Consider the following 26807-nt stretch of genomic DNA (forward strand, 5'->3'; position numbering starts at 1 on the left):
TGACTGACATTTTATTTTATTCCAAAATGATATATATATGTACACACACAGTGTGTTTTCTCTGTAAGGAATACTAACAATCCAATTTAATACAATTTAACCCAGAATAGCACATACTTCTGAAAAGCATGCTGTCAGATCAAATGAAGAGTTGTACAGAGAGTTGTTTATATCACATTAAATTGGTTTTATCTTTGGTCTTGGAGAGGAAAAACTGGTGGTATTAAACAGCACACTCCCAAAGCTGAAGATAATGTATACTGCACACTCACAACCAAAGACAGAGACTCTGTGTTTTGGGGAAAAACAGTTTGTGAAATCACAGTCTTCAAAATAAGTCCCAGCTCAGAGGCCGACAAATCAGTTTTTCACCCAGACTGGTTCTAGATGCTCAACGTGTTTAAAGCTGGTACTAGGGTAACTGGCTCTGCAGAGTTAAGGTTCTGGTCCTGGGGTGACCTGCTCTGTAGGACCTTCTGCCGGTGCCGATCTTCCTGCCTCTTCTTCTTCTCCAAACGCTGCTGCTCCTTCCTTTGCTTATTTGATATCTAACAGTGAAAAATTAATTTAAATTTTAACCAAACTGCCAAGTTGAAACCAACATTTCAACTAACACTGTTGATTCCTGTGAAGTCACAAAGGAAACAGAAATAAAAGAGGAAATTTGTGATACTCCCATACACATATGGCCAGTCTATAGTGAATAATTATTTTTTTTGCATGAATTCCAAAAGCTCAAATGCTGTGAATTTTTCAACTATGAACACTTCTAAGTGTCATAGTTTTGTGTTTAATTGTGTCAGCGCTCTCTCTTTTAACAAAGTTGAATTATCCTATAATACTTGCAGCAATCAGCAACATCATTTATACATGTGTGGGTGTGTATAATAGGTCGATGTGAAGATGCTATCATTTCGGGAACAGAGGATGAACACACCAATATGTTGCTCAATGCGGACCCAGTTAGATGTTAAAACGAGCTCTTAAGTTTTTAGCTGGCAAGTGGCCTCATCATGAGGCATCATCTCTGAAGACAACAGCAAAGACGGGCAAGTTGTGGCTGTGTTTAAGATGCACAGATCGAAAATCCATTTTCTCTAACTATTAATTCACTCCAGGGTCACCAGGTGCTCCACATTCTCCTGAGCTCGGTGTGAATTTGTATCTTTAAATCATACTTGGTGTGTAACTGTGTCAGAGTGCGCCATGCTAAGGAGAGGAGTACCCAGGGGATACCCTTCTTGGTGCCCTGCACTTCTTAGGAAACACTGCAGACTCACTGTGACCCTGTACTGGATAAAGAGTTATGAAAGGTGGGTGGATGGATGGATGACACTGTTTTCTTGGGTCCAATTCAGTGACTGGGGAATTCTGAAATAGACACTGGGTAGGAGTGCTGTGAATGGTCAATCAGTGACAGGTTACATGTATACTAGGAGTGCAATGGTAGATGTATTTGTATCAATAATGTTTGGTAGAGGTCTTTTGGTGCAGTACGAATATGTACCGAATGAATGCGGCAAATGCAGAACCTTTGTGTTTTTTGCGTTTCGCAGAGCGACATTCGGAAAGGGACGGATGAAGCCGCACCACTAGGCATGCATGCATAGGTTTGGCGGACATAGATACAGTAAACCAGGATTTGAAGGTACACTTAATTTTGTTTTTTACATGTGTGCTTTAATGGATATTTATTTTACTTTTATTTACTTGAGAGAATATTTATTTTTAAATATTTTTTCTATTAGTAGGTTGCAGCAGTACTGAGAGACTTCATTTAAGACAGTCATACTTTGTTCAGTAAACCACTGTTTAATAAAGAGAAAGAAACTAGTAAAGTTGTTTCTTTTACCCCCACTGTACCAAAAACGTAACGAACCACGACTTCAAAACTGAGATACATACCGAACCGTGATTTTGATGTACCGTTACACCCCTAATACAATATATATATATTATTGGTTGTTGTATTAAGTTAGACCTCCTAGCACATTCCAAGAGAACATTGGGCCGTGTGCAAAACAAGCTCACCTTGGGTTTCTGTGGTGCGTTCCTGACGCTTGTGTCGTCTCCCTGCTCAGCAGCCGTGGCTGGGACCTGTTCGGCTGCTGTCTCTTGCCACAGAGCAGGACATGCTGTGTCTGACTCTAACCACTCAGCAGGGCAGTTCAGCGGGGGACTGCAACCTTCAAGAGAAACCAGAAACTATCTAGCAAAAAGATACCTGGCAAAATGCCTTCACACACTGACCGACTCAAAGACTGACCGTGCATGTTAAGGCAGCTCAGAATGAGATCCTCCTCATCCTCCGGGGGCGGGAGCGAAGGGGCATTGTGTTGGCCTCTCGGTCCACTGCCCGAGTGCCCCGTTTCACTCTGCCCCCTGCACCGATTCAGATTCTGCAGTGTTGGAGATGAAAGCAGTGTTTTAATTTGCAGTTTTGTAACAAGTGTATGTTTTTTCATTGCTCCTTCATCCTTTGAGGGGTATTAAAAGCATGATTTTCATATCTCCGTAAACCTTGATATGTGATACATTTTCCACCACTATCATCTCTTGAGAATTAGGCTAAAATGTCATAATCATATTCATTCGAGAAAGTACAGTACTGTATAATGTATATGATTATTACGTGTATTTAATGCTGGTAATGTCTTACTGTGGGTAACTTATCAATTATCATGCACAAGCACACGAAAATCACTTTTATATATGGGACCAGCAAATGGTTTGCTGTTATCTACGGTTTTGGCAGCTGTCATCCACAGATAGTGGGCAACTACTGTACATATAATCCTGGCTGTCTTTAGGAATAAAAATTAAACATGACACATTTGCATTCATACCTCAATGTACAAGTGGGCTGGGCTCTCGGAATTGTCTCCTATACGACGAACACTGTCATAATGGTCTCCATAGCGATAAGCAATGTGGAGCTCTCTGCACATGGGCTTATCAGAGCCATTTATCTGGGAAGACAAGGAAATTCACAAAGTATATAATTAATTCACTTAAGGAAACAAAGACTGCAGTCTTAATAACGGTAACAAGACTAAAAGCAAACAACATTATAGCTGTATTTCAGAAGCAAGAAATGTTATTCCTATAAATATGGAAAACCCTCTTTTCATTTATAACTGGATTCAGTGAGAATTCCTAAAATAACCAATTCCTATCTTTGTGCTAATTGATTTATCTAAATGTTTCTGAAGATTGGGTGCCTTTGAAATGAATAATGTGGATACAGTGTGGATGCAGCGTGACAATATAAGCAGCTGTACAAACACAAACAAACAAACACAAACAAACACAAACAAACACAAACACAAACAAACAAACAAACCAACAAACCAACAAAGCGGTAGGGGATTGGTCAGTACCTCCCAGAGGGGGGTGTTCAGCTGATGTATGAGCACACGCAGCTGGTGGCTCCGGGCGAAGGCCACGATGGCATCATTTCCTGCGAACGTCCCAGGCTGGGACAGATTGTGCACTGGCAGAAACAACAAAAACAACAACAGCATTCCTTCATCCATAACTGCTCATCCAGTGGAGATTTAGCAGGATCCTTTCACAAAAAACACAAAAATTATTGCCAAGACGCACCCACTGTTAAAGGAAGTACCACCAATGGCCTCTGAGCAGGTATTACTATCGTCCTGAAATGACACCTTCTACGTATGCTTTATCAACCTCACGCATTCTACTTCCCCCTTCCTTTCACTCATAGCCAAAGGTGACAGTGGCAGCATTTATAACTAACGGCTTGTAGCCAAGCATCCTGTCCCCCCTCACCCTCGTACAGTGCTGCGTGAAGGGCACGTCATCCTCCACAAAGGGCTCGAAGTCCTGCCGGTGAGCCTGCATGTGCTGCACAGTCTCCTGCCGCAGCCGCAGGTGGCCCCGGGAGTGACCCTCAAGCTGGTCCGCCAGGGCACGAAACAAACAGTTCCTGCAAGTGTGAGGGAGGGTTTGGGACAGGACCACCACGCATCCGTAATGTATCCAGCCATGTATCCATCCAAAGCAAACAGATGCAGACACATACGATACCAGGCAAAAGTTTGGACACACCTACCCGTAGAAAGGTTTATTTGTGCTATTCTCTTAGTTTTAGAATAAAGACATCAAAACTATTAAATAATATACATGGAATTATGCACTAACCAATAAAGTATTAAACAAACTAAATTTTTTGGGGGGGGAAAGGAAGTTCTGTGGGTTGGGACTCGGTAGGTTGCTGGTTCAAATCCCTGGGTAAGCAGAGCAATCCCAAGACTGAGCCCTTGAGCAAGGGCCTTAACCCCAACTGCTCAATTGCTTCTCCAGCTGTCCTGAAGGAGGTCCCACATATGCTGATCACTCACTGGCCACCTTTCCTTCAATTTCTGGTCAAACTCCTCCAAAACCAATTCTACTGTTTAGGTCAGGTGGCCAGATCATGCGATGTGACACTCATTCACTCTCCTTTGCAGGCACCTTGATGTTTCCAAACTGTATATGCACATACACGTTCCCTTACCCATCTCCTGGGACCTCCCTAAGTTTGAGTCCAAGTGCCTGCAGCTGATTGGTGAAACTGAAGAACTCATTTGCTTCCTCCTCCGGCGGACGGTTCTTCCGGTCTTTGGCCAGCGCCCTGCGTGCTGCTCGTTCATCACGCTTCCTCTCCAGGTCACACTTGCGGTTTCCACGAACCGGCTTTCCCGACTGCTTCCTGGACATGGGCACGTGTTGGCTGACAGCTTCACCGAAGGACTCTACAGACATAAACACTCACACTTAATACATACAATTCAAACATTTGGCGGATCTAAACCCCTTTTTTTCAGAGACAGCAGAAGGAACCACATTTAAAAATGTAATTGTAAATGTAAGTCTTAGGCAGTCAAAATGAATGTTTAAAGTTATTTATTGGGGTAGCAAATGAATGTTTGTTTAGAACAAATACACTATGTAACATTAGAACAATCGCAAATGAAGAGCAACACAACAAAAACTTGTTACTGGTATTTTGTTGGATGGCTAGATGAACACCGCTTCAGTTCCCAGACCTCTCCTCAGGGACACCTCAGCCATTCCATGTATTTATTAAATTCTACCACCAGATTACTTCATTCAATTCAGTTCGTTAAAAAAAGAATCAATGACATATTCAATAACCACATTAGGTGCTTAGTGGTTGAGTCAAAAACACATCAATGTATTGGATGGTTGCTGCAAAGACTGGGGTGACCTCAGGAGAGGTTTTGAAATAGTTATAAAGCTGAGACAGTTTGACAGACAGAAAAATCAGTTGTACATCAACATGAAGACAATTTAAACATCTTGTTTGACTGCCTAAGTCTTTTGCACAGTACTCTACATTTACCTGGTATAAAATAGTATACTCTCATTAAGTCACTCTATACTCTAGTGACGGGTTTAAAAAACACTCTAAGCAGCTGTTAATCACATGCTTATTTAAAACCATTTCCATTTTTCCACTAGTCAGGCACATGGCAATGCTGCACATTGTGTGTTTCAAAGTATTATTTCTCCCATCACATCAGTGATTACTACCAATATGCCTGTAAAATCCTAATGACCCTGTTGTTTTACTCACACTTGTTAGTGTAAACCATGATAAGTGACGCAAATGCATAATTTTACTCAATGTTACTCTGCATATTCATCTACACCATATTAAAGCTGTTATTCACCACAAAACAGAATAAAAGATTTAAAAGACTAAAACCCCCACAGATTTTAAGCGGAACGCTGCAATTACACACACTAAATTCAACAGTGAGTACAACCCTTTCGAATATCACTAAAGGGTTAAATTATTCAAATTAGTATCATATAAAACACAACTACAATAATTTAATACAAATAATATTACACATTATTTAATATATTATTGAAAATAATCAGGTTATAAAGGCCATTAGAAATTACAGGCTCACATCCAGAAACTCATTAAAACTAAAGTGGAAACACCGGTGATGCAACTTTCGGTTAATTCTAAGTGCAGGTCGCTACATTAGACCATTTCATTGAAATAGATGTGGCTGGTTGACTGACTTTGTATCCATTTTATCATGCGACATAAACATCAGCATGAAAGCATACATGTGCACACAGGGCCAGTGTGACCCACATCTTTGCCCTCAAGCTTGGACACGTGTGTGGCATCTATACTAAGGGGTGCCCTCTTCTGCGGTGTTGTGTCAGAGCAGTAGGGAGATACTGATGTGATACGTGAGACTCAAAACAAATTAATCATGAGATAACATAGGCCTTCAGGTTACAATGTTAAGCTCACGTCTGTGTCACAGGTGACTTGCAGATTAATCGAACGAAACAGCTTCTGCTTGACCAAAGCAGTGCTCCTTTAGCACTGGGTGCCCGTACTGCACTCTGAGTCAACTGCCCAGATTACATTAGAGAAACTGGATATTGCTGCAAATTTAGTTTCTGCTTTTGGCTCAGAACACAGGGAAATGAGAAGTAGCGCCTTTCCAATTGTGTTATGGCATCCAGCACAGAAGGCAAGATGGAGCCGAAGGTTGGCTAGGCTATCCCTGACGTCTGCCATTCAGAACCTGTATATGTGGAGGTATTGTCAGAGTTTGTGTGTATGGTCTGTCTAATGTTGGGCCTACACCAGCATATAATTGTAAAAGAACAGCTTTTTGAAGCCTAAATAGGCTCACAGACCAGTGAGATAAGCAACAATGAATTTTGTTGATCACAGGGGAAATTCTTGTACATAGAATAGCAAGGTACGAGTAGCAGAGCTACTCCGATGCCAGTGCTGATTAGCAGAATAATGTTACATTATTTAGGTCTCTGTGGAAAGCATAAGGTCACCAAAATGATGAAAAGGTTACAAGGACAAGCTACTCAACAAAAAAAAAAAACTCTACTAAAGAATCAGCACAAAACTGCAAGTCTAACGTTTGCCAAAGAACTATGAATACTGGCAGCACATTCCCTGGTCAGATGAAACTAAGACAAACGTCTTTGGATCAGATGGAGTTCAGCATCATACATGGTGTCATGAATACTAGTGTATGCACCAAATGACGGAATAAACATCGGTCTCCAGTCCCAAGATGCTTGGCACAAAAGGAATGTGGCAACATGACAATGGTCCTAAAATAGATTTTAACACAGAGTAATGTGAAGACCTTCAACTGGCTAAGTATGCCACCTAACCTGAATGTTACAGAACACCTCTGAGAATCCCTAAATTGAAATGCAAAGAAGCACAACCCTTCCAGTGAACGGGAGTTGAAGAATCAACTGTAAAGAACAGAAAATATTTCTCCACAAGTCTGTGCTCCATTCGTATCACCCATGCTGAGAATACCAATGTACACATTTACTGTGTAAAGAGCATTACGTGCGATAATATACTGAAGCAGACGAGTAATCTCCGTCTGGAACTACAATATAAACCGTTTTTTGGTCATAAAACACACGGCACATTATGTATTCATATAACCTACAGAATGCTTCATCACTAACCATTTACTTATTATAAACTCAACTATATGAATCTCTTTCACACGTTATATATCGGACCTGGTAACAGAACGAAAGTTAGCTAGCTAATTAGATACCTGGGCCGAACTATTTTTTAAAGGTAAACTAGAAGTAGTAATTCTACTTAAACAAATAAAATACGTTCAACTACTCACATTTTTTCTTGGCAGAGATAACAAACAGTTTCAAAATTTAGAATAATAAAACACATACTCTACAATACTCTACGAGCTTTGTTTACCTTTTTCAGAGCTTCCCCGTTTTACTACTTCCGGGTATAAATGCTATTCATTGCTACGGTGGCCTGTAAGAGTCTAAATAGATATCGTCTATAATATTACGTGTGTGTGTGTGTGTGTGGTTTGCATAGATCACATTTTAGGACCAAATTGTCCCCAAAGTGTAGTAAAACCTGAAATTTCCCTACTTTTGGGGACATCTTTTGAGGTCCCCATTTGGATAACCTCAGTTTTATAAAAATATGTGAATGCAATAAAAAAAGTGAAAATGCTGAAAGTCTTGTATTTGGGTTGGTGACTTATGGTTAAGGATGAGTACAACCCAGGACAGGGGGGCCACCCATCGCAGGGCGCACTCACACATGCACACCTATGGGCAATGTCAGTAACCCCAATCAGCCTCAGCATGTCTTTGGACTGTGGGGGGAAACTGGAGTACCAGGAGGAAACCCCATGATGACATGGGGAGAACATGCAAACTCCACACACATGTAAACCAGGCAGAGACTTCAACCCAGGTCCCAGAGGTGTGACACAACAGTGCTAACCACTGCACCACCATGCCGCCCCCATCTATTGTCATATATAATTGAAATATGAAAAAATGCTTGATAGACTTTTATGAACCATGTTTTTTCATGTGGGTTTTGTCGCTTTTACAAAGCAGCGCATGCTACTTCACCTTTTTTATAGGCACGGTTTTTGGCAAACATGTAATTTATGAATGAATATGAACTGGGGAAATTCTCACCTTTATGACTATGCCAGTCCTCGAAATACTCATGTATAATACGATCAAATACAAGTAATTAAATTCTACATAATTATCATTGTTTAAAAATTATACAAATATATTTGCTCAGCCCAGGGTGAGCCTGGAGCCTCACATGTAGAAAGTCACACACAGCATGTAATTTAGAGACATACAGTATACATCCAGCTTCATGTTACTGGACTATGGAAGAAAAGCAGAATACCCAGAGAAAGCTGTAAAAATCAGAAAGGATACCCACAGGATAACCACCAGATTGGGTCAGCTAGTTTATTTGTTTTTAATAGTCTTTTATTGCAAAAGGAAAATAATGTGAAACAACATAATTCAATAAAATTTGCTGAAACTGAATATGAAAAACCTCAAAATGAAACATACAAAAGAATTAAATAAAAAATAATATAAATGAAATAGTTGAGAAAAGCAACTGACAAACATGCCTGTTCACAAGCCCCTTGCAACATAAAAGCAAAATTAATCAAGAACACAACTTTAACAGACCATCATATTTTCCTAACTAACTTTCTTTTATGTATTTAGCAAGAAACTGTATTGAGGCACAGTAATATTCTGGTAGGGAGAATGAGACTCGTTACTCACTGGTTATTATAATAAAACATGTATAAACGAAATGGACCACGTGGTGTTTCAGTGGGAAAAGCTGTTGTCTGCCGTCTCCATGGCTGGGAGCTGGAACCCCACCTTGTGTGTGTGTGTGTGTGTGTGTGTGTGTGTGGGTCTCTCTAAATCGCCTGCAGTGTATAAATGTGAGTCTGTATTACCGTCCTGTGATGCACTGGCATCCCCCCCATTGTACTCCAGCCTCGTTACCAGTGTTTACTGGGATTGTCTCCAGGTTTGAAGATGGATGTAAGAACATTTCTATGTAACAAAATGTTGCTCTGCAAAGACATCTAGAAATAAGTTTCAAAATAGTTTATTTTTAATTAGCAAGAAGAAAACTCATGACAATCCATTTTGATATACCGTGGTGTTATTGCTCTTTTAAATTTCTTCCCTTTAATTTGCATTTATCCAATTAATCAACAACTATGTGTTGGTTGATCTACATATTGCAAAAGATAGTATCATTTGGAACAAATTTTGAAAACACCTATTTTTTCTTACTCAGAGTAAGATTTGCAAATATTCTCATTCATTAACCCTGACAAAATAAAGCTAGAGGCTGACATAGGCCTACAATAGTGAATAAAAATTAAACCTGTCATCGTTAAAATAGCAGTAGTCACATATTTTTTGGAGGGAGTTAAGAAATTTACCGCATTCCATAATCGGCTCCCTGTTTTGATGATTCACTAATGAATACAGTGCTGAAGCTTGCAGATTTCAGTAAACCTCTGAATTTCATTAAGCTCAGTGGTAATTTCTTTCCTCTTTAATGGACTTAATAGTCCATAAAAGGACTGTGCTTTTTTCTGCATAGGATGAACAGCAGTAATGCTATTTTATATTGCACAAGTAAAATCTTCGCAAATGTCTCTAGAATCGATCAAAAATACCAGCATATAGACACCTCCTGGCATAATAGTAATAAATTAAAGACACTGTGACCACTTGTTTAAATAGTGAACTGAACAAAATAAAAACAATTTCAAAACCACAATAACGTAGAATTTCATATATCATAATCATATATCTTACTAGCTGCTCTGCATTTTAGATAAACACTTTCTTCTAGCGAGCTTATCTAACATTTTGTGTAACCGATTATCATTCATCCATCTCATTCTGATCAAGGTTGCGGGGATTGTAATAAGCTACCATTTTATCAATGTACACAGATTTTTGCTTAAATAGGAATTCTGAACAAAAATTATGTTTTTTGTAAATTATCACTGTTGTATATCCACAGGGCATTTTATTAAAGTTAAATTACTAAGAAAGATGTTTTGTTAACTTAAAAGAGGTTACTTGTCTGCAATGGGCACCACTAGAGATTTTGAGCCCCATGAAAGCATTTTAGGCCCCCAACCCAGAACAATCCAATCATGGTCAAAATTTTTAGTGCCCCAGTCACTCTGTTTGTTTGCTTTTAATGCAGTTCTGGAAGCAAACATAAGTCCTATTGGGTACTAGCTGGGTGTACCTAATAAAGTGGCCACTGAGCACATGCCTTTTTGAAATATCATCAGTACATCATTGTATTTACATCGTAATCATCATTTGAAATGCCCGTTGGCAGGGTGGTCTAGGGCAAGGGGAGACCTGGGACTCACAACCCTCTCCATGAGATGGAGCTCAAGATTTAAAAATAAAAAATCTGGCCATCTATTTCGTTCGAGGTACATGAGCTCTGTGTCCATGGTGACTCTGAATTTGGTGTTTCATGTCAACAAAACCACATTATATATAATACATATATTGAACAAAACATGACAAAAAGATACAGCGTTTTGCTATAAAAATTTGGGGCTTGAGCCTCACTAGTCTGACACAGTGTGGCCACTGCTGTCTGGGAACAGAATGAAACCAGTACGCAGCTGTTTGGGAACAGAATGAAACCAGTACGCAGAAGCCACAGGTAATCGAAACACAAAAAAACCTGCAACTTTTATTACTTAAAAAAACTAAAAAAGTACTATTTGGGGTAGATTAACGCTACAGTAAACGTGATGATCACCAAATAAAATAATCGGAATTGTTTTTACAGTATATTATGGAATTCCCCTTCATGCAGTTCGGGTCGGACACCCAATTCTCTTCTGTTACCAACCAGCTGAGGCCACGATTTTACTACAGAGTTGGTCAAAGATCGGTGCAGAAGGCAGCATTTTCTTGCCGGCATTCCTTAATGCACCCAACACATTGAGAATATTTCATCACAAAATATCCCCATTCCCTTCTATGCTTCCAAAGCTTTCTTGCAGACAGGTCAGTTAGTAGAAAAAAATATAATTTAATTTTAAAAAATGATATCATTGTTTTGCGTTTAAATGGTTAGTTATTTGCATTGTATGGTGTTCTAATTCAATTAGACAAAATCAATAACATTACATAGTTGTCATAAAATACTGAAAAAAGACAACAAATGCATTGCATGGCTTCAAATTAAGAAAGGAAGTTCAAAAAAGCCACGAAGGCTCGTCATCTGTGAGTTTCCTCAAATTCCCTGCAGAAATTCTCCGTCTCCCTTCTGGACAGCCCCTTGGAGAGGCACCGTCCTGCTAGCTCCTGTGCCAGTGGGCCTGCAGTGCCATGTGGGGGCAGTACACTGGGGCACCTCTGCCTGCTGCAACCTGAACTTTGCCGCAGCTTGTTGGCCTCAAAACACTGGAAAGGCAGTGAGTGTGTGTTGGTGGGGCTTGGGGGGGCGGTTACACAGATGAGGAGATGGAACATGCCAGTGCCGTATTGCTGGTTGGAAGTGAAGTCTGAAAGGGCTGGTTTTGTATGCACTGCATGGTCGGCTTGCCTTACAGCAGATGGTAGAAATAAAAAAGTGCACTGAAGCTGTGCTTAAGTTCACACACACACACACACACACACACACACACACACACACACAGTACTGGGATCTTAGCTTCCCATGGTGTGGTGAGCTACAGGAATGCACATGGGGCTGTGGTTAGATGGCATTGCAAAACACTCCATTTTTTTTTTTTTTAAATGTTGCTCTTAAATATTGGAATCCAATCTAAAAAAAGTAAGATTTTACAGCTGACTGTTGCACTGCCTCACAGGGAAGATTTAGCGATGTCTGGACACTAATCCGGGTTCATACAGGAAACACCGCATGCAGAATTATTAGGTGGGTGTGTATTTTGCGTGTATCTGCTCTTCCCCTTAATAGTTTCAACCCAGATTAAGCTCTAATTAAGAATGGGCTGTTTAAAAACAGAGCATGTTCAGTGTCTTATCTGATTGCATCCTATTTGGAGTAAAACAGGAAACCATAGATATTTCTCTGTGCAGAATAAATAAGCAAATTATTATTACTATTAAAGACAAATTAAAGCTTGACTGGTTCAATGGACAACAAGCTTATGATGGTCATTGAGAAGGAAAGTGGCTACACAGGACCTCAAACTTGGTGAAGTGGGCTGTACAGAATGCTCATGGGAGTTCTACTTACACAAAAATGTTCTGAGGGGAGAACAAGAAATAATTGGTTCAGAGAGTCAACCTATCACATTGTAGAAGAGGTAGGTCCTAGTAATTTGAGAAGGTGGGACCAAGATATCTGACTGGTTGGTCCCACCTCCTCTAGTTGCTTGGACCCACCTCTTCTACAATCTGATTGGTTTTCTCTCTGAACCAATCATTTTTCGGTCTGCCCTCAGAATATTTTTGTGTAAGTAAAACTCCCACGAGCGTACAGGATGCCCAATAATTCATTATTCCTTACATAGAACTAAGACTTTTTTATTATTATATCTGTTGATGGTGAAGAGAGAAAAATCCACTTTAAAAAAGTTTCTGATTGCCTAATAACTGTATACACTATTAATCAAGTGTTTCTCTTTTATTTTTTTTGTGGTAGACTAATGTAACATTTTCCTTCTACATAAATTTGCTTGGACCAAAAGAAAATTCCTGAATTCACTTTTATAAGTCTTTCGCAAAAAAAAATAAAAAATCCAGGAGTAGTACTTACTTAGGAGTAGCCTAATAATTCTGCACACAGTTTACATTGTGAGTGTTTTACTGTAGGTACTGGTCTGCAGACTGGTACTGGGGGGTTAGATGGATTCTCCCCCACCTTCCCATTTTTGTATGATGTAAACCAGTCTGCGGACATCAGAATGTTTTACAGGGTTCCAAGTAAGAAGATAGTATTGATGGGACAAAGGCTTTCTATTGTCTATCTGGTCTCTGGCTTTTTGGGTCGCCAGGGTTGCAAAGACACAAGTTTACTATGGTAAATGCTACTAACATAAAGGTGTGAATACAGTACAGAGCAAACTGCAGTCTTGCTTGTATGCTGGAAAAGGTACACATTTGGTATCCTGATCAGTCTGTAGTATATGCAACTTTAATCATGTCACAGTGTGTAATGGGAGTGGAAAGGCAGGAAAGAATGTTTTACAGGGAGGAATGTCAATTCCATCCAGCATAAACTCGAGCTGGCAGTCCATCACTCAGAGAGTCTTTCAGAGTGTATACAGGTTCAGGAAAAGGGACAGAGGGGGATGCATCACCATTTTGCTGGCATCTGTTCTTTGTTCTCTTTTCCCCCAGTTGGATATGTTTAAAGGAGATGCTCTTTTCATTGCTTCAGATTTTCACAGTGTGCTTTTGGAGGTGGTCAAGCTAGGAATGGGGACTGAGTGTGTTTTGTTTACATGTCAGTAAGGAGAAAAGAGAATTGGCCCATGGGATGTGCGAATGGGCCCCGGAGCGGGTCGGAGGACGGCATGGCTGAGGGGCGGGGCCTGCAGCAGATGATGGTGGAGATGATGGGCGGGGCCTGCAGCCCGGAGTGCCAGGGGATTGGAGGAGGCAGCGGCTGCCATCGCTGCAGCAAGAGCCAGGGGATTGGGCAGAAGGGCAGCCCCCAAAGCTTTGGTGAGATCCTTAGAGAAGGACAGGGAGGTCTGAGTCAGGAAAAGGCGTGAGAAATGTGGAGAGTCCAGAGAAATTGGCATGAAGGAGAGAGAAAAGGGGAAATTAATCATTAAAACTATGGAACTCGCAATAAATATCATAAAATAATTCATTTTTTCCCCTTTTTTTCAAAATAAGCAATACCCCTGCTAACTAACCATTTCTATTAAAAAGAACCATTGCTTATGGATGTGTATACAACCTTAACAATACAATCAAAGTCTGCATGTTCCTCCTGAGTTTCTGTGAGTCTAAAACTGTCTATGAAACAGTTCAAGTTTTGCTTGTTGTGTACGATGAGCAAATGTGGATGACAGTGCTTCCTGTCTGACTGAAATTACAGTACATCAATAATGAAAATGGGTGGAAGGAGAAATTTGTATCTCTCTCTATATATATAACACATATATATTCTTATGGAAATGGTTCTTAATGATAATGCATTTGATTTCTGAATGATTTTACAAGAGGAGTTGAGGATGCAGTTTTACCAAAGCAGGCCTAAGTTGCCAAATGATTAATAAACGGGTTTTGGGACAGGCAAACATTACCGTGAGGTCTGCAACCCTGTGTTTTTTGTGACGACTGAGGAGGGGGTTGGGCTTCCCAGCGACCCCGTCCCGGTGCCGCCTGCTTGATATGTGCTGCAGTGGGGGGGGGGGGGGGGGGAGACAGAGAGGAGTGAAGGTTCCATGTGTATCACATTACGCCAGAGTCAAGGGACCAGGTGCAGCTTGTTTTAGTACTCTGACAGTCATCCCAGCAAATCGCCACTTTCGCCTGATGTCTATTGGAAAAGGACTCTCTGGGAAATGGAAAGCTGACAGGTTACACAGATCTAAAATGAAATGTGCAGAGATAGACTCAAGTGCGGAGGATGGGTGAACAAAGGAGACAGGGACTTGGAAATAAGACCCAGCTGGGGACAGGACTCTGCTAACTAGTAACTGAAGGTGAAACTACAACAAACTCGAGTACTGGTGGCAGGAATCCAGTGAAGAAGAAAAAAACGGAACCAGAAAACCCACTGATACACAAAAGACAGGTTCACATGAGTGGCATATGGCTTTACATCTCCATCTTGTCTGGAAAACAATGAAATTCTCATTATATAGCTCCCGGTACGTCTATCTCCGAATGTGGTCACAAGGACCGTGATGTGAGCATTCGCGAGCATTAGAGGACAGCCATAAGATGGGAAGTTGAATTTGTTGTCATCTATATGAATGCCTTGCTCACCTGCAGGAAAGCATGAATACAACAGCCTGACCACATGGCAAATTATGTGTTTGTTTGGCTTTGAGAGGTATTCCAAAACGTGTTTTCAAAAACTGCGGAAGACAGGTCTGTGACTAATGTCTACACATCCCTGTACACTAGTCTGTCGATCACCACATGTTTCCAGGTCAAAAACAAGATTATGAATGGATAATGCTTTATTTATTTATGATTCTTGAAACAACTCTTCACAGACCCCCTCAACCGCTGGCACATTTCCTACCAGGCATAATAATCTAATCTACATACTCCACAGAGTTCATGCCCACCTGATTTCATGCCCAGGAGTGATTTAAACAGAACAACAAGCCATTATCACAGCTCAGTTGTGTAGCTTGTTTATGGCAAGTTAACATTTCTTTCTTTCATATTTTTCACATTGTGCCCCTCTGGGCATTTGTTTCTTATTTGATTTTGATTTTCTGTTTGTTCTTCCAGTTCCTAGTCTGCCCCCTGCTGGGTCCAGCTTCCCATTTCCTGGTTTTTGTTTCTTGGATGGTTTCTGTCTCCTGTGTTCACCCTCCCTCCACACTTGAGCTTTTCACCTGTCCTACCAGGTGTGTATGATTGGTTGCCTGCTTTTCATTTCCATCAGTTGGGCAGTTGGTGGCAGTTGGGTGGGACAGTCCAATTTGGGTTGATACCCATTTTGTTCACTTACCTTTCTGATAATAACAGAAGTTGCAGCAAGTTCTCTGAGTCTGGTGCAACATTAATGGCAAAAATAATCCATCCATCCATCCATCCATCCATCCATCCATCTTTCATTTTAAATCTGTTGTTGGTCTTATAAGTCTGTCACGGTGCAGGTTTTACAGTCAAGTCCATTCATATACAGATGCTCCTCTACTTATGAACCTTCAACTTATGAACTTTCAGACACAAAGAGGACTGTAAGTCCAAAATGTGTTCCTTGGGCTTCCGTTTCCTGTCCACAACATCAATTTTTTTTTCTGCGCATCAATCCCACTTAGTACGACTTCTGGCCATTATTCCCACCGCGCAGCAGCGTAGCGTGCGTACTCCCAGCATCCTAGCTCTTTGTACTTGCGTATACCCTTAAAATGATGTTGAATAACGACTTACGAACATTTTAGGTTACGAATGGCCATTCGGAACGTAACTCATCCATGAGTAGAGGAGCGTATGTATTTATATAGTATGTAATTTTCTATTACACCTGTTTTCCTACATGAACTGAATTCTACTCGAGTGTCTCTCACCTGTTTGAGCTGCAGCTCTGAGTTGACCCTCACATTGCAGATCTCACAGTGGAAAGTGCGTTCCTGAGTATTGGGGTCAGTCACTGTCCCTCCCTGCTCACTGATTGGCTTAGGGCCCAGCCGAGGGTACGCCTTGATGGGGCCTAAGCCACTCCGAGCCTCCAGGATGGTTTTGTGTTTCGTACCTGAGGTGGGACACAGACAACAAAAGAGACTCCTGAGGTTGCAGAAAAAACCAGGCCCCTAGCAGAACAGGCAAGTCAGCTGTTCACCTACAAAAGATTGAAATGAATAAAAAAATCACCACAGCAACACATGGGTAAAGAACTCCCTTCCCCATTTACACATTAATCTATGCTATAATTCAGCTTCTCCAAACACTCAATCTTGTAGTCACCAGGACTATTATAGACTCTCCATGATCCTGCACTGGTGGCGTTACAGTCTACGCTTCCACATTCAGGGATTTAGGGACTCAGGCCCCTGCGGGGCCACATCAAATTCTTTGGTCTCATTGACGAGGGAAGCAATCATGCCAATGGAGCAAAGCAAGATGATGCGAGAAATGTGGGATACAAAGATCACTGTGAGATCACTCGCGTGAGAGGCTGACATAAACACGCTTGGCGCACTGTACATATATTTTATGCATTTATGAATTACTAAACTGAAGGCTTATTATGAAACAAATACAACAAGACTATTCAGTCACTTGGTACTAACTGTTAGAAATTAAATCACAGACAAGCTGAAGACATTTTGTCTTATTCTTCACATCTGACATTATATCTCAGAAATTCGTTCACATCTAAGTCTGTAACAATCTGTAACAAACAGTCCCCCCACAGTTCAAATACATGCTGAGGTTAATTGGAGTTACCAAATTGCCCGTGTGTGTGTTTTGTGTGTGTGAGTGAATGGTGTGTAAGTGAATGGTGTGTGAGTGAATGGTGAGTAAGTGAATGGTGTGTGAGTGAATGGTGAGTAAGTGAATGGTGTGTGAGTGAATGGTGAGTAAGTGAATGGGGTGTGAGTGAATGGTGAGTACAGTAAGTGAATGGTGTGTGAGTGAATGGTGAGTACAGTAAGTGAATGGTGTGTGAGTGAATGGTGAGTACAGTAAGTGAATGGTGTGTGAGTGAATGGTGAGTACAGTAAGTGAATGGTGTGTGAGTGAATGGTGAGTACAGTAAGTGAATGGTGTGTGAGTGAATGGTGAGTACAGTAAGTGAATGGTGAGTACAGTAAGTGAATGGTGTGTGAGTGAATGGTGAGTACAGTAAGTGAATGGTGTGTGAGTGAATGGTGAGTAAGTGAATGGTGTGTGAGTGAATGGTGTGTGAGTGAATGGTGTGTGAGTGAATGGTAAGTGAATGGTGTGTGAGTGAATGGTGTGTGAGTGAATGGTAAGTGAATGGTGTGTGAGTGAATGGTAAGTGAATGGTAAGTGAATGGTGTGTGAGTGAATGGTAAGTGAATGGTGTGTGAGTGAATGGTAAGTGAATGGTGTGTGAGTGAATGCCTCACTGCCTCTCTCAGTGGCCGTGGTCAAGGAGGGAAATCACATTTCTGAGGCCACGTGGAAGAAAGTAAAGAACGAATCTTTGCAGGGATGTGATGGTGAATGTACAGTTCCTCTAAAGGACTCATTCCCTGAGAAGGTCCCATCATTATTAATTACATAAACAATGAACGTTTGTGCCAGTACTGGACTGCACTACATTTTTGTTCTATGAAAACAACAATGTAACTGCAGTTTGTTTTCCCACTAGAGGGACACAGTGCTCTATTGCATCAGAACAGTTCCGCTTAGCTTAAACTCAGAGGTGAACACGGTGCCATGGGATGTTTATTGTTTCCATGCTGATTTTAAGATAAACAATATTCCCATTACAGTAATGGGCTATACTCCCCTTTTCCCTAGTTTCTCCACAGTGACCTCCTGGAATCAGGGAATCGAAGGGTGAGCTTTAAATAATTCTTTTACTTTAGATCATAAGCAGTGTCGTAGTTCGCAAGATTGCTGGGCTGTTTTGTTTGTGCTGTTAATAAATTAAAAATTCCAGTAATTTCTCCAGAACCCACAGGTGCCATTATATGAAAACCCTGACAAACATAATGATGAATCCGGACGGGCACAGAACCAGTGATTTCGGTCATGGATAAATATGTTAAACTAAATGCACACATTCCTAATACCTGCAATATGACAGTGAGCAGCCAGTATAACTCACAGTTCCCTGAGCTCAAGGGTTGAATCCCACCCCTGCTGTATGCGTGCCTGTCCTGTGTCGGTTTCCTAGCACAGGCTGATGAGTTAGGGTTATTGCAGTCACAAAATGCAGCACACATATAATGCACCTGTAGTGTTCTCCGTGATGGACTGACATTCCATTACCCTACTCGGCATAGTGTTTGTCAAACGAATGGTTGGTTATCATTTTGTAGGAAAACCAAGCAGTAAAATGTTTTATTGAAAAATGTTTTCTTTTATGTCTCTTAATTTCCCTTCTTTTTAATTTCTTTCTTTATTCCCCCTTAAATCTCTGTTTAACTCTCACCCATAATCCTTTCTTAGTTTTCCTCTCACTGTGCTGTCTCTGTCTCTCTTTCCTTCTATCCTTGATTGTCTGTAGAGTTTAAGATTTATTTCTGACTTTAAAGTCCTTTTTTGTGGTGGTTGTGGTCAGGTGGGGGGGTGGCGACTGATATCGATTCCTGCAGGATTTTCTGAGCTTCCTCTGACTTCTAAATCAATCACACATACTAGTTTGCCTCTGGTAAATGGTGAGTATGGACAAGCAGCAGAGTGATTTGTGGTGTGTCTTCTTGAAGATGGATGATCACTTGTGCTTATCCAGTTTTATGTGAGCTCCTTTGTTTGGTGGTATGGGCCTCACATCAACATGGTTACACCTTGAGTCCTAATTAATTTTGCTTGCCACAACAGGTTGTAGAGTAAATTGACATCCTGAGATAATTCAAAACTTAATTTCTGTAGCATTCCGAATGTGAACCATTGTTCTGCAGCTCTGTTAGCAGACCAATCTCAAGATCTCAAGGGATCTCAAGGCTGCTTCTTGTGGCTGCTGCCATGGTTACACACCAGACCCCCTGGCACGTATCTGCACATGTTAAAGAGCTGCTATCCAGGGGATCCAGTAAGCACTGACTCCTGTGATGCCGCAACGACAAAAACTGTCCCCAGGCTTAACTCTGCGGTCAAATAGTCTCATAATTCTATTTAAATGGCTGTCTGGAAGGTGTATGATGCTGCTTATCTGGATGTCATTTAATTCAAAGAAGATTCAAATAAGGATGCAAGAAGACAGAATTTGGCAGGGACACTTCCTGGCCTTAGATGAAGGGGCCCATAGCCATTTGGCTCAATTCAGCTTCAATTCAGCTTCAATTCAGCTTCAATTCAGCTGATTTTTATGGAGTGCTCTGCATAAATTGCCAGGCCAGAGTGCCTTAACACATTAGCAGAACTGAAACAAGTCTTCCATCCATCTATTTCTGCGACCACTTTTCCAGTGCAGAGTTGTAGTGAGCATGGAGCTCGTGGGAGACCCCAGAGTCCGGGGCCCTGGTCCATCCAGCCAAAAACAATGTGCAAAATGAATGACTCTGTCTTCTGAAGCACTTTCAGGGCTATTCCTATAAATGAACAGGTCGTGGCTTTGCCAGAGCAGCCATTTGTGTTAGCATGTCAGTCCACTGCAATGAAACAGTGTGGATTAGATCCAGCAAAGTACCGTATGACTAAGGTTGCGTTCTTTTTGCCCCACTGTATGTCAGTGGGGAGAGCGGCACTGCCCTCTGCTGGCACAACGCCACCTTGGCACCGAGCGCCGGCTGGTTTTCGTTGCTTTTCGTTCTAAGCATATTTAAGGTAGGCTAGACTAAGCTACGATGCTTGTTATGTCATGTGTATTGTATTAAAATGCTTGTTCTCCTTACAGTATTTTTGCCTTATGACAGGTTTATCGGAACGTAACCCCATTGTAACCCAGGGAGCTACTGGACATCTATAGGCTCATCCGAAATCTAATCTCTTCACCTGAAGCATGATTTAATCTAGCAAGGGGATACGTAATCTTGTCTATTTGAGACTCTTATCATAGCCTGTATTCACTATTGATTGTTTAGAGTAGGGTAGCTCGTAGTTTATTAGCAGGCTCTTAAACTCAGAAAGTTAAAAATAGAAACAACATATTTTCATTCCTACTCATTTTTAATTTCAGTTAGTTTTTGGAATTTCAGTTTTGTTTTCATGTCTCACTTGCAGTTTAGTTTAAATTTTGATGAACAAAATGCTTTTATCATTTTCGTTTCAGTATTCCCTAACGATAATAACCTTGGTCTACATGCACGTGTGAATGCTTGTGAGTGAGTGTGTGTGTGTGTGTGTGAATGCTTGTGAGTGAGCGTGTTTGTGTGTGTGTGTGTGAATGCTTGTGAGTGAGCGTGAGTGTGAAAGTGATCTCACCCTTATTGTGTGCCTCCAGCTGGGACAGCGAGTTGACAGCCACCTTGCACAGCGAGCAGTACAGCAGTTTCTTGGCCTTGTCCTCCTCAGACTCAGGGGCCCCAGCAGGACCCGGGGCCGGCTGGTCAGAGCGAGTGCCGCCGCAGCCAAGGGGGGGGGAGGATGAGCACGGTGACAGAGGCTTAGCAGAAGGGTTCAGGTGTGCAGAGAGCTGGAGCACAGGAGGATCTGGGCTGAGAGGGGCAGGCAGAGGTAGGGGGCAGGGGAGAGAATCTGCCCCATGTAATGATGGGAGGGGGGAGGATTTCTCTGAAACACAAAAGAGGGACAGACAAAATACATCTTAAATACACCATCTAATGATTCACCTATAGGACAAAGAATATTTCTGAATGGTTCAGACATCTGGTTAGGATGGCCTCCTTGGTCCCTCCCTGCGGAGGTACTTTGGGCACGTCCAACCGGGAGGCCCCCGGGGCAGACCCAGGACACACTGGGGAGATTATACCTCTCAGCTGTCCTGGGAACGCATTGGGATTCACCCAGAGGAGCTGGAGGAGGTGGCTGGGGAGAGGGAGGTCTGGGCATCCTTGCTCAGACTGCTGCCTCTTTAACCCCAACCAAGATAAGCAATGGACGATGGATGGATGGATGGATGGATGGATGGATGGGCTCATCTGCAGTCATTTTATATGATTATCAGCACTCATTTTATATGATTATTAATAGGTTACGGCTGCCTGCCAAATGATTACAATTTAGTCCACGCAAAACAACTGACACTGGCAAATAGTTCTATATAGTACTGAAACCATTAAAGCTGACACTACCTCCTGTGGACACATTTGACAAAACTTTGACAGACCAGTTACACATAATTGTTGGCAGTTCTGCCTAATCAGATAGGAATTGCATCAGCTGAAATCAAAAGAGCTACCTACTCCCCGCAATGTTTATTCTATAGGCTCTCCGCCTCGGTGCCTCCTTCTATGTGTCTGGCCAGTCTAGAAAATGATGTTAAAATGATCTTCATACTGGTGTAAAATTATATTATCTGTCAAAGTGTGTCAGGCATTTAAGAGCCATTTAGAAACCTCTCCTAAAGTCACCTCAAGAACCATACAGCAGTGTATTTTTTGATTTAACTACTATCCCACCATATCTGACTAATCCGTATGTCACTGTACACAGTACTGTAGAATCACAGCTTAATAGAAAATAGAATATTTTTCAGCTGAACATCTTGCTGCCACAATTTCAATGACTCAAGGTTACTTCAATAACATGATAATCAATGTGCCAGACTTGTCAAAAGAAAGGGTAGACAGACACAATGTAATGTAATGTCATTAAGAAAAGACTAAGGAAAAGGCTAAAACCTAGAGCAGTGTTTCCCAATCCTGGAGGGGAGCAAAAACATGGACTGTTTGGCGGGGAGCTCGGAGGGAGCAAAAACATGGACTGTTTGGCGGGGAGCTCGGAGGGAGCAAAAACATGGACTGTTTGGCGGGGAGCTCGGAGGGAGCAAAAACATGGACTGTTTGGCAGGGAGCTCGGAGGGAGCAAAAACATGGACTGTTTGGCGGGGAGCTCGGAGGGAGCAAAAACATGGACTGAATGTGGGTCCCAGAGGACTGGATTGTGAAACACTGATCTGGAGAGTCAAATCAATGTACCATTTGCAGTTAAAGATAAGAATTAATGAACACCCAATGTATGCTGGTCTCATGTTTCAGCAGAAGCACTTATTATAGAGCATATCCTGCCAGACTTCGCAGATAGGAGTGGCCTTACTGGGAGTCATCAAAGAGAGTTGGGTTTGCCTATTTAAACAAGGTTTGAAAGCTGAATCCTGGGGCCTCAAGTTATACACCCACATTTAGGTTATACACCCTCATTTAGGTTATACACCCTGATTTAGGTTATACACCCACATTTAGGTTATACACCCACATTTAGGTTATACACCCACATGTTATTATCCATCACTGAGCGCTTAGTAATACTTGTACCTCAGTTAAAGAAAATCTTATAGATGAAGGGTGGAGCTCTATTTGATACTTTGTTGTATGACAACTCTAAAAAACTCAAAATTTAATTAAATTAATTGTTTGAAATTATAAAAATATATGACCCAAACCATTTAATGCACATAATTTTGGTGGAAACTGTGACGCTTACCAGGAAGAATGGTGTGAAGACGGATGAATTTTGGGAGACAGTATATACAGGCAGTCCTGGGGTGATGAAGGAGATCCATTCCCTAACTCTTGTCTTTAAGTTGAATTTGTAAGTGAATAGGAAAATAATAATACAATAAATAATAATAATTATCATTATAGAGTAATATTAAAAGTGCCTGCATACGGTACTGTACTGTGCCTTGAGCTGACAAACTGCTGAAGCCGCATAATGTTTTCAGGTGCGTCACAAAGTTACAGTAGTGCTTATGCTCGTTATTACAGTAGTGCGTATGCTCGTTATTACAGTAGTGTGCATGCTCTTTATTACAGTAGTGCGTATGCTCGTTATTACAGTAGTGCGCATGCTCGTTATTACAGTAGTGTGCATGCTCTTTATTACAGTAGTGCGTATGCTCGTTATTACAGTAGTGCTTATGCTTGTTATTACAGTCGTGCGTATGCTCATTATTACAGTAGTGCGTATGCTCGTTATTACAGTAGTGCGTATGCTCATTATTACAGTAGTGCGCATGCTCGTTATTACAGTAGTGTGCATGCTCTTTATTACAGTAGTGCGTATGCTCGTTATTACAGTAGTGCTTATGCTCGTTATTACAGTAGTGCGTATGCTCGTTATTACAGTCGTGCGTATGCTCGTTATTACAGTAGTGCGCATGCTCGTTATTACAGTAGTGCGCATGCTCATTATTACAGTAGTGCGTATGCTCGTTATTACAGTAGTGCGTATGCTCGTTATTACAGTAGTGCGTATGCTCATTATTACAAGCCATTGTATTTAACCCAAATTTTGAATACGATAGGTTATATGGCGGTCTGTTTGTAAGTAAGAATATTCCGTAAGCCGGACATTCTTAACCTGGGGACTGCCTGTATATTTTTATCTTTATAAAAATGAAACCTACGGTACACCACAAGAATATCAGTGAGGAGAAAAAAGCGATAAGGACAGAGTTGGTTTATAATTGTTTAAAAACTCAGCCAATTTCACTCTTGGCTTTACATGACTAAAATGCTGAGCACCATGTTAATTCATTACTATAATCCATAAAATGAACTGAAGCTTATATAAATAAAATGTTTGGCCTACAGTCACAGCATGTTTTGTTTTCAACAATTATAATTTTAATCCAATAAAGTGCCTCCATCAACCAAGCAGCCGCAACAAAGCCAACGTTGTGAAAGCCTGTATATACAGTATAAAACTGAACATTTGTAAAGCTACACAGACAGACACACAGATATGTTAAAAGCACAGAACAGTTTGTTATTTTTGAGTAATAGATCTGGTTTACATTATTATGTAGACATCTCATCATGCATTGTTTAACTGAGCAAATTCTATATATAGACGTATTATATGTAATATGTAAAACAGAACATTTTGTGTTTTGTGCAGCCAGTGACTGTACAAAGCTGACACACCCAGCACTGGCGTGTTGACCGAAGTGTTTTGTCTCAGATGTATTAGACAAACATTGTGAGTAAATCAGCAAACATCCAGCAAACATTAAACGTGCTACAGCATGAAGCACGAGGCCTTACTCTGCCTGTCTCCGTATGACACGCATGGCCCACCACTCCCAGCGAAACTAGAGCTTGTTGAACTGTAGCCAAAGCTGCCCCCCCACCCACACAGGCTCCCATCTCCCCCCAGCAGAGCAGCTGGAAACTCCCACAGGTCAAGTCAGAGTTTTGTTTTGGAGACCAGAAACACAGGAAAATGTCAAAACAGCAAGCTTTATTAAATACATGAACCAGTAACAAGGGAGTAGAGGCAGGGGTAGGGAAAGCCATCTCAAGGGAAGCGATCGGACAGGAAATGGTGTCCCCTCCCTCGTGCCTGATGTCACATTCAGACCAAAGCACACTACTTCTCACTGCCCATTGAAGGCTCTTTTGATATATACTGCAGACTTTCAGTAATTTCTTATTTTTAATGTTATAAACTGGAAATATGGTAAAAAAATAGAGCTGGGTTAGAGTGAACCTGGTAAACTGATGATAATCTAATACCCCCTGTACCATATAAGGTAATTAGTAATGAGATTCATCCCATCACCAAGAGTAATTTGGCTTTTAACACTGTTGGTTTGCGCAGTAATATGTTTTCTTCAGAGTACAGCTATGGAGAATACTTTTCAAAGAACATTTCACCCATATTTGGTTCCATCACTCCTCTTGTTTTATTGAGCTTTGTGCTATTCAGCATTTTTAAATCTGCCTGTTGGTTAGGTTAAGTATCTATGTGCCACAACACTGAATCTAAACCTGAATCCTTCAGACCATGAATCCAGGTGCTAAATTGTTGCTTCATGTGGCCACTACCTGAAAGATCACTGATGACACTTCTGCAATAGCCATATCCCATGTGGTCCTTAGCAAGTCTCCGGTCCTTCAGACCAGCGGTGCAGGTTTCTTGCTCTTAAACATTGACTTCCTTTCCCGTTAAACTGCAATCGACCCAAAATTTCATGATTCTCATTCTTCATGATTCTCTCACGTTTTGATTTGATTGACTTTGATTCCTTAAAAGATGTTTCTCAGATATCTCCTTCTATTTTCAGAGGTTCTTTCAGTGGTCACTAAAGTTTTCCATGACCACATGCCAAGATAAACATGTAACCTTTTCCTGAAAGTCGTTATGATCTTAACAGCACTACTCTCACTCAAGGGTTTGTTAAGAGCTGCTCAAAAACTGGAATTGGTACTTGACATATAGAGGATGGGTGGTGGACAAAGGGATGTTCTGACCTCACAGGTGACAAGATGTTCCAGACCACTTTTAATTTTTTTTTATTTTAATCTCACAGTGCTAAACTGAATACAGCTTCATACATACTATATGTACATCATGCATTTTTAAATACAGGCAGTCCCTAGGTAAGAACGTCTGACTTATGGACAACTCGTACATATGAACAGAGTGCCATAAAGCCTATTATATTAAAATTCAGGTTACATATAATGGTTCATAATAATGAACGTGCACACTACTTTGTGATGCTCATGAAAACATTGGACATCAGTGGTTGGTCGGCTCGAGGTACAGTACAGTACCACGTGTAGTTACTTTTATTATTACTGTATAATAATATTACTGTGTTATTATTATCCCGACTTATGGGAGTATCTCGTTCGTAACCTGGCAGCTGCCTTTACCATTGCAAGGCTCCCGTCCCCTAAGCACGGTCCCTTCCTCCTTCTTAGCCTGTCTTTCAATCTGACGCAATGAAGATTTTTCTGCACTCGGTACACTGGGCAGCACCTTTCAGTCATCCTAGTCTCAGGCCACTGATACGCAACAGCTATAAACAAAGCTTTTTCAGAGGTAGACAGTTCAGGTCCAGAAAGTAAAAGGGTAACACTTTACTTGAGGGGGCATGAGTAACGTAGTAGTACATGCTTAATTAAGGCATTAATTAACCAGTAACTAAGTGTTTGTTAAGTACTGATCCCATGTTCATTCATCATTAATCAACCATGGCAGCTCATGTATTTCAT

At 41.2% G+C, this 26807-nt stretch overlaps 2 protein-coding genes across 5 annotated transcripts in view; both read right to left on the bottom strand.

The window, feature by feature from the left end:
* Positions 1-7829, bottom strand: otud3 (OTU deubiquitinase 3). 2 transcript variants are annotated; one of them, XM_023831370.2, is made up of 8 exons: positions 7775-7829; positions 4523-4760; positions 3804-3952; positions 3381-3493; positions 2847-2969; positions 2267-2399; positions 2032-2186; positions 1-548 (listed from the first exon to the last, which is right to left on the bottom strand). In XM_023831370.2, the coding sequence occupies exons 2-8, from the start codon at positions 4723-4725 to the stop codon at positions 384-386; spliced, it is 1041 nt and encodes a 346-aa protein (XP_023687138.1). In that variant the 5' UTR covers positions 4726-4760; positions 7775-7829; the 3' UTR covers positions 1-383. The 2 variants fall into 2 exon arrangements, with proteins under 2 accessions (XP_023687138.1, XP_023687137.1); XM_023831369.2 differs by having other exon boundaries at positions 7689-7791.
* Positions 7830-13012: 5183 nt separating this feature from the next.
* The window catches only part of LOC111853886 (zinc finger protein 385A-like), a 50133-nt gene continuing 36338 nt past the window's right edge, over positions 13013-26807 (bottom strand). For 2 of the 3 annotated variants that reach the window (XM_072702204.1, XM_072702206.1), the window contains 4 exons: positions 21103-21411; positions 16611-16795; positions 14661-14753; positions 13013-14099 (listed from right to left, as the gene is read on the bottom strand). In XM_072702204.1, the coding sequence (XP_072558305.1) occupies positions 13851-14099; positions 14661-14753; positions 16611-16795; positions 21103-21411 (836 nt within the window). In that variant the 3' untranslated portion in view covers positions 13013-13850. The remainder of the gene's footprint in view (positions 14100-14660; positions 14754-16610; positions 16796-21102; positions 21412-26807) is intronic. The other variant, XM_072702205.1, reaches the window with a different exon arrangement.

The sequence above is a fragment of the Paramormyrops kingsleyae genome, chromosome 18 (genome assembly GCF_048594095.1).
Source record: "Paramormyrops kingsleyae isolate MSU_618 chromosome 18, PKINGS_0.4, whole genome shotgun sequence".
NCBI lineage: Eukaryota > Metazoa > Chordata > Actinopteri > Osteoglossiformes > Mormyridae > Paramormyrops > Paramormyrops kingsleyae.